At 34.7% G+C, this 14,273-nt stretch overlaps 2 protein-coding genes across 2 annotated transcripts; both read left to right on the top strand.

Moving 5' to 3' along the window:
- Window positions 1-806: 806 nt before the first annotated feature.
- Window positions 807-9,800, top strand: LOC130825579 (DEAD-box ATP-dependent RNA helicase 50). Its single transcript, XM_057690870.1, has 9 exons — window positions 807-1,741; window positions 1,919-2,136; window positions 4,513-5,069; window positions 5,462-5,656; window positions 6,320-6,507; window positions 7,420-7,633; window positions 8,405-8,536; window positions 8,614-8,789; window positions 9,353-9,800. Exons 1-9 carry the CDS (start codon window positions 1,590-1,592, stop codon window positions 9,588-9,590), a joined length of 2,070 nt encoding a protein of 689 aa, XP_057546853.1. The 5' UTR covers window positions 807-1,589; the 3' UTR covers window positions 9,591-9,800.
- A 1,124-nt stretch (window positions 9,801-10,924) lies between these two features.
- Window positions 10,925-14,240, top strand: LOC130825578 (50S ribosomal protein L18, chloroplastic). Its single transcript, XM_057690869.1, has 3 exons — window positions 10,925-11,188; window positions 13,321-13,482; window positions 13,930-14,240. Exons 1-3 carry the CDS (start codon window positions 11,006-11,008, stop codon window positions 14,077-14,079), a joined length of 495 nt encoding a protein of 164 aa, XP_057546852.1. The 5' UTR covers window positions 10,925-11,005; the 3' UTR covers window positions 14,080-14,240.
- Window positions 14,241-14,273: the final 33 nt, after the last annotated feature.

Genomic DNA, 14,273 nt, shown 5'->3' with positions numbered 1-14,273 from the left:
ATGGATCAACTAATAAAAATTATCTTATTATGAAATTGTCTCATTTAAAATTTGTGTTTTAGATAAAATATATATTAAGTTAGATTTTCATCTAATTCTTCTCTTTTTTAGTTTGCCCTATAATTAAAAATTGAAATTGACAATCTCACATTAATACACTACTCTTACCTAATTTAAATTCATTATTATCATTTCTATCACTTTTATTTAATTTCAAGAAATCCAAAAGGTAGCATGGGAAGAAATTTGTTTTTTCTATTTTTTGTTATAGGGCTTGGCAATTTATAAAATGAAAACTTATGCGATGAAAAATAGAGTTGTTCATTGTAAGTTTGGACAGATATTAGGTCGTTCGTTCTAAAATTACAAAGTCTGTTCGTTTTCATGAGCCTATTTTTACCACAACTTGCATATTTTTTAGCGGACGAAGAAACTCATAGGTAAATACAAAATAATTTTTGATGGAAAAAAAAACTAAAAGAAACTAACTAAGCATTCTAGTGACCCCTAATAACAACTTAATAGTCTTACTTAAATTACGAAAATTAAATTAGTTTTGGTCGGAGTAGATGTAGAAGCGGTGTAGCACCAACAACAATACAAAGAAATCAAAGTATAATAATCTATCTATTTACACAAAATACATGTAGCAATTGAAGTAAATAGGAATAACTTCATTTGAAGTTCTTCAAAATTGGTTGACATCTAACAAATAATTTATTATATTTAATTGATGAGTTGAAATTCTTCAATTTCTTCGGAATGTGCTTTATATGACAAATTTTCAAAATCATTTATTAATGAAAATTAAAATAAAATCAACCAAAATTTTAAGTAAAAGCAAAATAAAATTTTTAATATATTAATTATCTTCATCCAATTACATTCTTTAATTGGTAGGTTTAGGTCTAACAATTTAACTCGAATTCAAATTAAATTTCATATGGATCTGATTAAGTAGAGAGGAATGAAGAATCTACAACTACAGGAAGTAGAATAAAGATTTTTTTTTCCCAAAAGCATAGCAATGTCTAAGAGAAAGGGGATTATTATCATGATCATCATCTCAATGAATCCTATTTGAGATAGGATAGGGAGAGGATGTGAAAAAAGATAGACTAATGTCCTCATCACGAACAGGTCGCAATCAAAGAAAGGCATTGCCCCTCAAATCAACTTGAGTATCGTCTAACATAAAAATGTCCTTACAAAGGAAAAACTTGCAAAAGAAAATAGAAAATAGGAAATATAAAGTGGATCAAGTTCACTCAAAACGTTCTCAACACACATAGCAACATTTTCAATCAATATACAAACCAACTAAAAAGTAAATAACCAACAACCAACAATCAAAAATTAATAATCATTTACGAACAATTATATAATTTAATACAATTCAACTCAATCATTTGCCAAACACTAGTATAATACAATTCAACTCGATCATTTTTTTAACCAATAAATAAAATAAAGACATAATGTTATCGCATCCGTTCTCCAACGAACCAGCGGAGCACACACTGCTCACACTTCACAGGGGGGGCAGGCAGAGAAGACACTGAAGGCTTAGCGAGCTTCCAATTCCAATCATGGCGTCCTTATCATCTTCGTACAGCGTCTTTACTTCTCCTTCTCCAGATTTCATTCCTCTATCTTCTCATAGCTTCCGCCCATTCCGTCCATGGCGTCTCCAACACTCAGCTATTCCCAAACTTCCCGCCATTTTCACGCCGAAAAGCAGGTTCAGGCTTCATTTCTTTCCGCGAACCCAATCTAATAGTAGCTAGTTATCTCATCGATTTACGTTTCCAATTTAACGCATAATTTGTATTTTTTTATCCTTCAAAATTAATTTCGCGTTTTTGATTTTGAGTAACTTGCTCATAGGATGGTTGCCGAACAATTATGTTATTAACAGGAATACAAGATTTAGGGTAAACGCTGGTTACAGGAAGATACCGATGGAAACTCCAGGAGCATACGAACTGATTGATGAGGAAAGTGGAGAGAAAGTGATTGTTTGGGGTGGAACGGATGATGATGATGATGGACCTTCAATTCCTTCGAGGAAGGTACTTTCCTGGAATCCAAATATGGATCAGAATGATTCGTCCAGTGTCAAGAAAAATCTAAGAGGTATTCCTTGTTAGTCTGTCGTTTTTATCTATTGAACTAGTGTTAAGATAATTGACAAGTTTGTTTGGCTGGAGTGATTTATATCATCCTTAGACCTTAGTTGGTATCTTGTATCCCTTATTTGAATTAGTTGCACATGATGTTTGCTGTCAATATCAATTAAAAACAGCTTCTTTGTTAGTGTTATCACCAACGTTAAGATCGCGCACATCTGAGCCTCCAAACAATAAACTAGGTAGGATACACGTTATGACATTGGGGTGTTGGAATGTTGTTGACTTGTTGATGATGCTTGTGAGATGTGCCATTTAAGATTAAGGACATAAGACACTTAATTGTTATTTACTGCATTGATGATTTTGATCGAGTAATATCATTACATTGATATTTAGAGTGACAGATAAATCTTCAATTGATAATGGAGAAGGATACTACAAGAGAGGCTGAAATGGAATGCATTGGTTGCTTGGGAATTGTCATTTTCTATGACTTCAGATTAATTCTAAACCAAATTACATGTATCCATAAGAATCTATATTAGCATTAAACAACTTGTACTGTGCTACTTCAATATTTCACATGCTATTTTCATTTTTAAGTGCTTCAAAGACTTCTTGCAATGCTATATTTTTATCAAATAAATTAGAGAAGCAACCTTGATCATTAAATTGATATTTGATATAACTAAAATAGGTGATATGGCTTTTACAGAAATCAGGAGCTTTTCACTTTGAGATAATTTAATACAAATCTCTTTATGATTATCAAAGAGTTTCCTAAAGCAACTTAGTTATATTTTTTCCATACCTGTAAATTGCGTAGAATCAATAGAAGAAATGTCTACCTCTTTAATTGTATTTCTTGAATGGGACACAAGTATGCTGCTTCTTCTACCGCATGTTTCTCTTTATTCTCTGACTCTGAATCTCATCAAGCAACTATTATGATTACGTGAAAATTAGTCATAGAGATTGTGTAACACCCCGGCCCAACGGACAGCTGGTGACTACTCATGGAGATTGTAGACTAGCCCCACAAACCAACACAAGTCTTTCCATCGCACTTTGGCCTCACTTGTGCGCACCCGTGAAAACTTCCCAGGAGGTCACCCATCCTAAGATTGCTCCCCACCAAGCACGCTTAACTGTGGAGTTCTTAGCAAATTGGCTTCTTAGAAAAAAAGATGCACCTTGTTGATATGAGTAGTCTATCAATCCCTTTTCAAGCTAAATCTGGGGTATTACAAATTGAGTTTCGATTAATCTGTTTGTCTCTTTCTTTGCCTTTTTTTTCCTGAGTATCCCACATAGGAAACTCTTTAATAATTTGATCAGTGTTTCCACTTTTTTGATAAAAGAAAATTATATTAATAGGAAAACTGTCAAATTTACAAATTAGGGATTAGAAGTCCCAAGCGAATAACTAAAATCTACATTACAATTTCCCAATTACTTCTACAAAGATCATTAATAGTAGCGTGCTCAAAAAGTCGACAAGCTTTAGCTCATAGTGACACTACAAATTTAGATACACCCATATGATTTCCAACGGAAAAGGTCATCAAATATTTGTCTATTCCTCTCCAACCAAATAGACAAAGAATTGCATGACAACAGCATCTCCACAACCATTTGAGCTCCCTCTTATTTTCAAAGCCCCTGTGATCTAAGAATAGAAAATCCCCAATCTTTCTCGGAACTACCTAATAATCTCCACTTATCATAAAAAGTCTACCCCATATCATTATCCTCACCATCTACTAAGCACATAACACATTGATGCGGGCTCGACATTTTGTTAGCTCTTCTAATCTGAAGATTCTCTATAGTGTTGAGCATTCTCACTTTTGTTACAAAAAGAGTCGGTTTCGCAACTTTGATATTTCATGCTCCTTGTTTCTTGAAGTACTATCATTTTGGCACTCCACCTTTCATCTTGTGGGAGCAACCTGCATCTATGGTCCTTAATCAGAAAGGGGCCCAATAAATCTTCAACTATAGAGTATAAATGAAGGGGAAAAGACGATATTTACTTTACGAACTCAAGTTTCTAGCTGTACTATGCTCACGCTCACAGCTCCCAAAGTGAAGCACTTTTGCTACACTTTGGCTCAACTTTGAGCCAATTTCAAGAATTAACTTTAAAAATATCTTTGAGATAGGGACTTCAAGTTTTTAACACATTGTGAATGTATTCTCAAAGGTCAATTGTATTTTCTTGTTTTCCAAAGAAAACCATTATATATATATATATATATATATATATATATATATATATATATATATATATATATATATATATATATATATATATTTGGTCCAAGTCCCTCTATCTCCATAACATTAGCCTTCCACATACTGATGAGATTGATGTCAGGTAATGCATCACCTTCCATTGATCATGATGATGTTGTTTTGCCTCCGAGCACTCTGAGATTGTCTAAGAGCTTTGGGAGATTGAAAGCTGTCAAGATCAGAAGCGTTGTAAGAAAGGCTTCAAAGGAAAAGAAGAAAGCCAATGAAGACATGTATGAGGAACCAGATATAGATGACCTAGATGATGATGATGATGATGATGATGGTGAGGTTGCTTCTTTGGATCCCAGGGATGTTTTTATCAAGAAAAGAAATAATACTTCTGTCAAAAGTGGCATTGAGCAGCTCATGGACAGTCAATTGTCAACGAAACCTTTTGAGTCTGATGGAAACTTGACTCGTGTTAGCTCTAAAGTGTCTTCTACTCGTTCTGAAGGATGGAACAATAGAGAAATGGGACGTAGTTCTAGGGTTGAATCAAGAGATTTAAAACCTACTCGGAAATATAATGCTGGGAGTGAATTTTTCAGTCGAAAATCTTTTAGGGAATTGGGCTGTTCTGATGACATGGTTGTGACTTTGAGAGCTCTCAATTTTGTCAGCCCTTCTCACATTCAGGTAAGTTTTCATACCAGCTGCTTGTCCAGTTCAGTGCATGTGTAGTGTGTATAGCTAATTTATATTATGTAGCTATTTGTTTGCCTTCTGTAATTCTTGCAAAGTAGGTAAGTAACTAGAACACTTCAAAATGTTTTGAATTTGTACATACTTTCATGTTTTCACTGGATACCCCTTGTTAGACTATTTAATCTTGCATTACTTTGAATTTGAGAACTTGTTTTTTAATTAGCTTTAAAGAATGTTGATGAAATGTGTAAACACTTTTTAGTACATAAGAGGGCTAATGATGGTGTTTTTCAAATGCGAGATTTAATTTTGTATTGTGTTTTATGGACTAAATGTTCAATATAAGTTTTAAAAGATTTTCTATCACTTGGTGTTGAGTGCAGGCAATGGCGTATAGACCTGTTATTGAAGGGAAAAGCTGCATTATAGCTGATCAAAGTGGATCAGGGAAAACATTGGCATACTTGGCTCCAGTTATTCAACGTATTAGGCAAGAAGAGACTGAAGGACTAAGTAAGTCGGAATCACAAAGTCCCCGAGTTGTAATATTAGTCCCAACTGCAGAGTTGGCTTCCCAGGTAAGCTGATAATGTTTCACTTCAGTTGTATTATTTCTAATTATTGATATGAGTGATACCCTAGATTTAGCTTTAAAAAGAATTGATAGACTACTCATATCAACAAGGTGCATCTTTTTTTCATGGGAGCCCATTTGCTAGGAACTCCAACGTTAAGCGTGCTTGGTGGGGAGCAATCTTAAGATGGGTGACCTCCTGGGAAGTTTTCCCAGGCGTGCACGAGTGAGGCCAAAGTGCGCTGAAAAGATTTGTGTTGGTCTGTGGGGCCAGTCTACAATCTCCATGAGTAGTCACCGGCAGTCTGTTGGGCCGGGGTGTTACAATATGTTTCTATTTCTATTTCTGGCTGCAATGCTGTTTCACATTATGAGGACGTATATATGGTATTTCTGAATTCTGATGTGAATTTACTTCACATATTGACTTGCTCCATCCTTATTAATGTCTTTTGACCTTGAAACAACTCGAGTAACTCAATATTTTCTTGGTAAAGTGGTTTCTCAGTTAAGTAAATTGTCACGACTCACTAGGACATACGATAGACAAGAAAATTACGTTCCCCTTTTTTTTAAATTAATGACTGGCATGGTATCATCCATTGTCGTTACTTCACTTCGCTAGTGGTGGTTGCTCTTAAAATGTTGTAAATTGAACCAAATGCAGGTTTTGCGAAATTGCCGATCCATCTCAAAGCAAGGTTTTCCCTTTCGTTCTATGGTTGCCACAGGAGGTTTTCGGCAGAAAACTCAATTGGAGAGTCTCAAACAGGATTTAGATGTGCTGATTGCCACACCTGGTCGTTTCATGTACCTTATCAAAGAAGGATTCTTGCAGTTAACAAATCTTAGATGGCATGTCTTCTCATTTCTCTCCCTAGTGATGATGTTATCTTTTATAGGATTTGCAAGGGTGTTGTTGTACACTGTGTCATTGCTTTATGTCTTAGAATGCTTTTTTAAAAAAGTATATTCTAATACTAGATTTTGTTCATCATTTCTTTAGCATTGTTGCTATGAATATTTGTGTTACCTCAAGTCTTCAACTCCTCAAGGACCTTTGTGCACTTAGACTTGGTTGTGACACTTGGACACTTCATTTTGGGCTGAAACCATGGAAGGTTTTCGTTTCAAGTTGGACACTTGGAAACTTACCCGTATACGACATGGGTACACAAGTGTGGGTAAAAACCTTTTGGAAACACTTTTCTTTCTGTTGAGGATATGTACAAACCAACATTTTCTTGAAGACCAACAATTGAAATTATTTTAATATGATTAGTCCTTGCACAAAAAGTAAGATATCTATACTTTGTGATTAAATGTAAATGGACCTTAGAATTATGAGATGTGTTATTTTTGTAATACAGGTTTCCTTTATGTTTGGCAACGTTACATGCTAACTTTGTCTATAATACTTGAGCAACAAAGAAACTTTAAAAAATGCTCCATCTGATGTGGTGCTTGTTTCTCCAAGATGCCAGAAGGTATCAGCTTTTAGGCATTGCCTGAGTCTAAGAGCTGGCTCGTTTTTTTTACTCTTAGAAATATGAATTCACACTCAAGTTTCCCTTGTCTGTGGCCTGTTGAAATATGTTTAATATTTAAATTCTGTGCTTGTTTCATAATGGTGAGATTGCGGACTTAATTAGGCTGACGCCTAAATGTACATTAATGTGGGTTTGATGTTTCTTTTTGAGCTTGTAAATTTATACAGCAGTGTCTTTGGAGTTTCACTTTAATCTGACTCTTAAATGTGTGTCACAGTGCTGTGTTGGATGAAGTTGATATACTCTTTAATGATGAGGAATTCGAACAAGCTTTACAGAGTTTTATTAACTCATCACCAGTTACTACGCAGTACCTCTTTGTGACTGCCACATTACCTGTGGATATATACAACAAACTCGTTGAGGTCTTCCCGGATAGTGAAGTAATCATGGGACCTGGAATGCACCGGACAAGTACTGGCCTTGAAGAGGTGGGTATTGCTCTATACTCAATTCAAAAAGATCTTCCTTGGGACATTACTAATTGCGATGAGTCTTTCTGTATAGCTTGTGATGATCTAGGTTGCAAACTTATCTGCCATATGGTAGCTTTAACTTTTTAAACTCAATGTTCTCAAGAGAGTCGAACAGGCTAAATAACCAATAGAAATGGGCCATGGGTTGATACTGATACCTGATGCTCCTAGCTATTGGAGAGTCTTTTAATTCTTACATTTGGAAAACTTATGTTTGCTATGATGTGACAATAATGTTTTTATATATTGTTGGATAGATTGACCCCCTTCAAGTAAATTTTTTTGTCTCTGCAGTAAGGCCCAAGCCTGTTGCCTTTTCTGTTGCTGAAACCCATAGATTTTGAACTTTTTATATGCCTGCTAATGTGATGATGCAAGTCTAAGATGGACTTAGTCTACAATGTTTTTTGTGTAAACCCTTCCTTAATCTTCCATTTACAAGTCTATACTCCTGACTCTCCTCACCCCTTAATCACTCTCTTACTCAAACTCATTAAATTAGGTTGGTGCACACTATTAAGTGTGCTGTAAGTCCATGCAAGACTAACTAAAATGTGATGAATAAATCAAAATTTTAGTTGTAGATTAAAAGTAGATGCGGCGTTAAAGTGTAACCTTGGTTAGCTACGATCTCTCACGTTGCTTTGTTTTGGTTCATGTAATTGACCTCATATTGCTGGGATTAAGGCTTTGGCATTTTTGTTAATGTGAAGAACTTTTGAACAGATTCTTGTAGATTGTAGTGGGGATGATGGGTCAGAAAAATCCCCTGAAACTGCATTTTCCAATAAGAAATCTGCTCTTTTGAGGCTTGCAGAAGAGAGTCGTGTTTCTAGAACTATTGTGTTCTGCAACAAGGTATAGACTACTTAGTTTCTCATTATGTGTTCAAAACTGGGCCATGCTTTCTTACTTTCCGGTTTTGGTATCTGTAGATCGAGACATGTCGAAAAGTTGAGAATGCCTTGAGGCGTCTAGATAGAAAAGAAAATCAAATACGTGTTCTACCTTTTCACGCGGCATTGGAACAACAGACGAGGCTCACAAATATGAAGGAGTTCCTTGAATCAAATACAAAATCCCATTCTCTGTTTCTAATCTGCACCGACAGGTTTGTCACTGGTGCTTCTATATCAAACTAGTTTTGGTTTTCAAATTCTAGTTATGTTCATTGAACATATAGTATCTCTCATAGGTTTGACTTTACCGTATTTAGAAAATATCTAATTAGTAATTTTCATGTGGATGACCATTGGGACTAAATTATTGGTTTATGTAACCGTTCCCTTTTGTTTTGCATTAATTCTTTATTGAGACCGTCTCACCATGAGACGGCCTCAATTGGGTCAGCCCAAACTTAAAAAAGAAAAACTGTTGCTTTGTACAATTCAAATTCCATTGTTTTTCTTTATGTTTTTTCCTAATGGGTTGTTTGTATGGGCTCATCTCACGGTGAGACGATCTCATACAAGACTTGCTGGTTTGCTTGGGATTTGGCATTATTGTTTAAATCAGCAACTTTTGCCGTGACTTTGTTTTCTGACTTTGATGCTTGGTAACAAATTAATAGCCCATATAAAAGTTACTTGTAAAATATTGGTTGGTGGTTTTGCTTGATATTACTGACTTCTTGTTTCTAGAATTACTGATTTTGGGTTTTGAGCGTTGTTGTAGAGCATCTCGAGGAATTGATTTTCCCAGTGTGGAACATGTTGTGCTTTTCGACTTCCCTCGTGATCCAAGTGAATATGTACGCCGTGTTGGTAGAACAGCGAGAGGTGCTGGAGGTATAGGCAAGGCTTTCGTGTTTGTCGTCGGTAAGCAAGTTTCTTTGGCAAGGAGAATCATTGATAGAAACCAGAAGGGACATCCTTTACATGAAGTGCCTTCTGCTTATGAATTGGTACAGTAATTATTGTAGGCTGAGAAAGATCTGTTGCTATGTTTATAGATGTAGATGGTGTTAGTTAGGAAACTTTTGTACCTTTATCTAACTCAAATTTTGTGCTGTAAATTAGTTTTTAGTTGTTTATAGGAAACTTTTGTGTTGTGAAATGGTTCTGAGAGCTCGGTTTTGCGCTTTGAATCACTTGGTTGTATGAGATGCGAGTTTCATCCATAATGAGGTGTGTTAACAAGTTTGAGAATGAAAATTGGAGTAGGGATAAAATTTTTATATAAGCAACATATATAACCACTTATATGTGCCTTCTAATAGCGTTGATTGATATGCCTTCTAATTTCCCTTGTTAATTAATTAATACTCCTAATACACTAATTTCATTATGAAGGTTTGAAGATAAACTTACATAACAGTTTGATAGTGTCTGCGAATGATTTATTCTATAAAATAATATAATTGTTTAAAATTAATCCGATTAATTGAAATTGAGAATGATTTGATTACATTCGAAATAAACTATTTACATAATATAAAAATCAAACTAGAATTTCAAAATATTTACATATGGTACACAAAAAAATTAAATTAATTTGACCCAAAATATCAGATTCTAAATATACACCTATATTAATATCACATACTTCCTTTAGTTTTAGTTGCAATATTCACATAGTAAATTACAAGATATCAATCTTGACTTATATGCTTTTTAAAATATTCAATTGGTCACTTTTAATTTATCTACATTTTGTTTTATGGCTTTTAAAAATTAATTTTAATTCTGGAAGAACGACACAAAAAGAAGGACGTTGAAGAAATATGTTGATGAATGAAAATAGAAAATGAGTGAAAAATTTTATAACAATTCTCAAAATTAAAATTTTAGCAAACCTAAAAAAATTGCCAAAATGAAAATATAGTGAATTCCGTAAAGACATGTAATATATAAAAAAACATAGTGAAATGAGATTGTCTTTTTTTTCTCAATGCATTTTAAAATTTTTTTTTATTATAATGCTTTTTAATGCTTATAATTCTCACATATTTTCATTATTTTTAGTTTATTCCTTTTATAATACTTATAATTTTATACATTTTTCAGTAACTTTATTTTAAAAATTTTTAATATTTATACTTTTTATATTTTTTCATCAACTTTATTTTCATATTTTCTCATTCCAATGGACTCTATTTTTCACCATTAACTTTATTGTTCAATTGAACAATATCGCTACTATCTAAAAGATTCAATTTTTTTAATTTACATGAACATTACTTACCGGAACATCAAATTAAAACGGGTGGAATAATAAATAGGAAAAAAAAAAAAAAAAAAAGGATAAGGTGTTGCAATAAAAAGGCGAGGGAATAGCAAACAGGATAAACAGGAGAGTTAGAGAGATAGAGCTCCAAAATTTTCATTCATGGCTGCCTCAACATCACTCTCTTTCTTACATTCCACTTTAAGTTGTTCTTCTTCCGCACAACAACTTTATCTGCCCTCAAATTTTGTTACTTTACGCCCTCAAATCCTTCCATTCATCCAAGCCAAAGCACATACTCGCCGCCAAGACCGTACTGCCCGCCATATTCGCATTCGGAAGAAGGTATTTTCCCTCTTTTTCTTCTGAATTTCTTTTTTTTTTCAGTATAGTTTGAATTCTGGATTTGTATGGTTTATGGGTTGTTTTTATCTTTTTTGGGTTATTAGTTTGTTATAAAATTCTGCCATTTTTCAAAATGTAATTTTGAAGATTTTTTTCTGTTGTCTATGGTGACAATGGCTGAAAAAAAAAGTTTATTGTTGAAATGTACGTTCAATTGGAAGGTGAATTTAGGGCATTGTTGATGAATGTGACTCAAAGAATTTCAAAATACTTATTGTTGTTTAGATTGTTATTAGTTGATAGAGGGCGACATTGATTGAAGAACTGAGCAAAAATGGGAAAACTTTGAAATAAGTTAAATTTTATAATCTGATCACTTACACTCTGATTTTTGGAATGCAGTAAGTTGATGGCATGTTAAGGTCATCAGGGAGTGCCTGATAAATTGAGATTTTGGTTTTAATAATTAGTCTAAAGTGTGAAATTATGTTAATCCAATTTATTGAGTTTTCTACATTTGCCAAACCTTAATGTCACTGCAAGGTATGAATTATGATCAATGGCATATAATGATGATATGTACCTTATTTTGATGGGCTCAAAAATCTGTAGTTCTTTGGTTTCGGATTGTAATGGACTATATTAAAATTTTTCAAAAATGATGTACACTTGCAGATGTTATTTAGAACCATGGGTGCATTGGAAACAATCTCTTTGTTTGCGTACATCTGACCCTCAAACCCCACTTACGTGGGAGTCATTTTATGGTGTTGGGGTAATGTAATGTTGTGGCATATAATGATGATGACCGGAGACTTTATATGTTTATATTTTAACTCTGGAGTGTTCTCTGTATCGTGTGTCCATCATTGCTGGTAATCCGTTAACACTTTAGGGTTACTGGGTAAGCATAAGATTCTAGCTTTAGATGTATGTGAAATGCTGGTTGTTTCCATTGAAGTCTATAGTGATCATTTGAAGTACTTTGTGGAGTAGTAGCGAAGGACTAGACTAGTTGTTTGATTGTTTCCACCTCTACTTCATTAGACTCATTATTTGACCGCATTCCTCTAGTCCTCTCTTTGAAGGGAGTACGAGTATAGATTGTCCGTCACCTTCCCTCACCCAGACCCTGTTTACAGACGAGATATTGGGTTGATGGTGATGATCATGATCAACATTATCATCCCAATGAGTCTCCGCTAAGGCAGAGTCGTTATTTGCCATTATCAATATTTTGTGTTGGGAGTTAGAGAGGCCTGGTATGCTTCTAGAAAGCGTCTCCAAGTCTACATCTTGACAATTGTATTATTTTGGAATTTGATAATAGATTGAAAGTGTCTCCTAGTTTGTCACTTATTTCTACAATTGGGGAAGTTGTTTGATTTGTAATAGGCGGGAATGACTCAACTATTGGTCGATAACATGTGGGCAAAACTACTTAATATTGACACTTTTCTGCATTAAGTACCCCATGATCCAAGATAAGTCATTTGAAAGGGATGTTAATTTTTGTTCATTATGCTCAATAGTTACACTGAAGTGTGCAAGAGGGATTTTATTCGAGCTTTCAATGGGACACAAGGTGATGATTCATGTTTTACATTAGTGATACTGATACTTCGTTTCCTCTCCCTTTGTCCTCTACCTGGGTCTTTTTCACCACCCTTTTTGGATGGCAAAGTGCTGACTACTAAGCTCTATGGACTACGGAGGGAATAAAGTAACTGTTTTTGCATTTAACTTGGAAAAATGTTCAGACTTTTATGCGAGGGATTCTAGACTAAGTTAGCAATTAGCGTCTTTATGGGAATCAATATGTTGATGAACAACTTCTTGTAGGGGCAAGACTATTTCCGCTCATAAGATCATAATATGTGCCATGAAAATGGGATATGTCTCATTAAGCCTCGTCTCTTGAATTGTCTGAGCCCAGTTCGGACAATAAAAACACTAGCACATATTATATTGCGAGACTAAATTATTTCCCCTTGTTAACTTTTCCTTTTGCTTCCGACGCTTTGCTGAAATGTGTATGTTATAAGCACAATTCCGTCCGCCTCTTAGAATCCAACTTTAATCTCAGCAGTTGAAATGAGTTTAACATTGATGTTTAATTTTGTGTTCCATAGGTGGAAGGGACACCAGAGAGGCCTAGACTATGTGTTTTCCGCTCCAACAAGCATCTTTATGTGCAAGTGATTGATGATACTAAAATGCACACTCTCGCTGCAGCTTCTACTATGCAGAAAGCTATCTCGGAGGAAATTAGCTACTCGTCAGGCCCCACAGTTGTAAGTGTAGTAAATAACTATTGAAGTTTCCTACTCAATTCGATTAACCGGCTGCGTTCATTCGAGTTCAATTTTGAGAATGCTTGTTTAGACTGCCTATCAGCTACTTTTGATTTGAAGAATCTCGAGTCTCGACTAACCATTATAGAATACATTTTCGTTGAGGGGGTTATGATCTCCCTTTTTTGATTGGGGTTAAGGCTAGAGATTCCCTACAGACAATGGCAAGGAAAAATTAATTTTTCCTTGTCATAAATGTGAATTCAACCACTTAGCCAACCCATGATTCTTGTCCCCTTTGACCCTTTGTCCCTTTCAGTAGTGTTTGAAATTCTTGATGATTCTACACGAAATGCTTTTTCCAACTTTTTTGTTTAGAAATCATCAATCAGATCATGGTTCTATCTTCTCGATCATCCTTCTCAATTTTGCGTAATTTGATGACAGGAAGTGGCAAAGAAGGTAGGTGAAATGATTGCCAAAAGTTGCTTGGAGAAAGGTATAACAAAAGTGGCCTTTGACCGAGGTGGTTACCCCTACCACGGACGTGTTCAAGCCCTTGCTGATGCAGCTCGAGAACATGGCCTTCAATTCTGAACGTAATTGAACTAGATTTCCCATTTAGCGATAATGTTTTTCCAGTCTGTTTAGTTCAGTTGTTAAGAAGTCATAATTGTGTTGAAAACAAAATACAAGTTTTTTTGTACACAATTTGTTTCTAGAATTTATTGTCTTTATGAGAAAACTTTTCTTTTGCACGCAGAAGCCCTTGCATTACCGTTTGTTTTGTA

The sequence above is a fragment of the Amaranthus tricolor genome, chromosome 10, assembly GCF_026212465.1.
Source record: "Amaranthus tricolor cultivar Red isolate AtriRed21 chromosome 10, ASM2621246v1, whole genome shotgun sequence".
NCBI lineage: Eukaryota > Viridiplantae > Streptophyta > Magnoliopsida > Caryophyllales > Amaranthaceae > Amaranthus > Amaranthus tricolor.
This window is presented reverse-complemented; position numbering and strand designations above follow the sequence as displayed.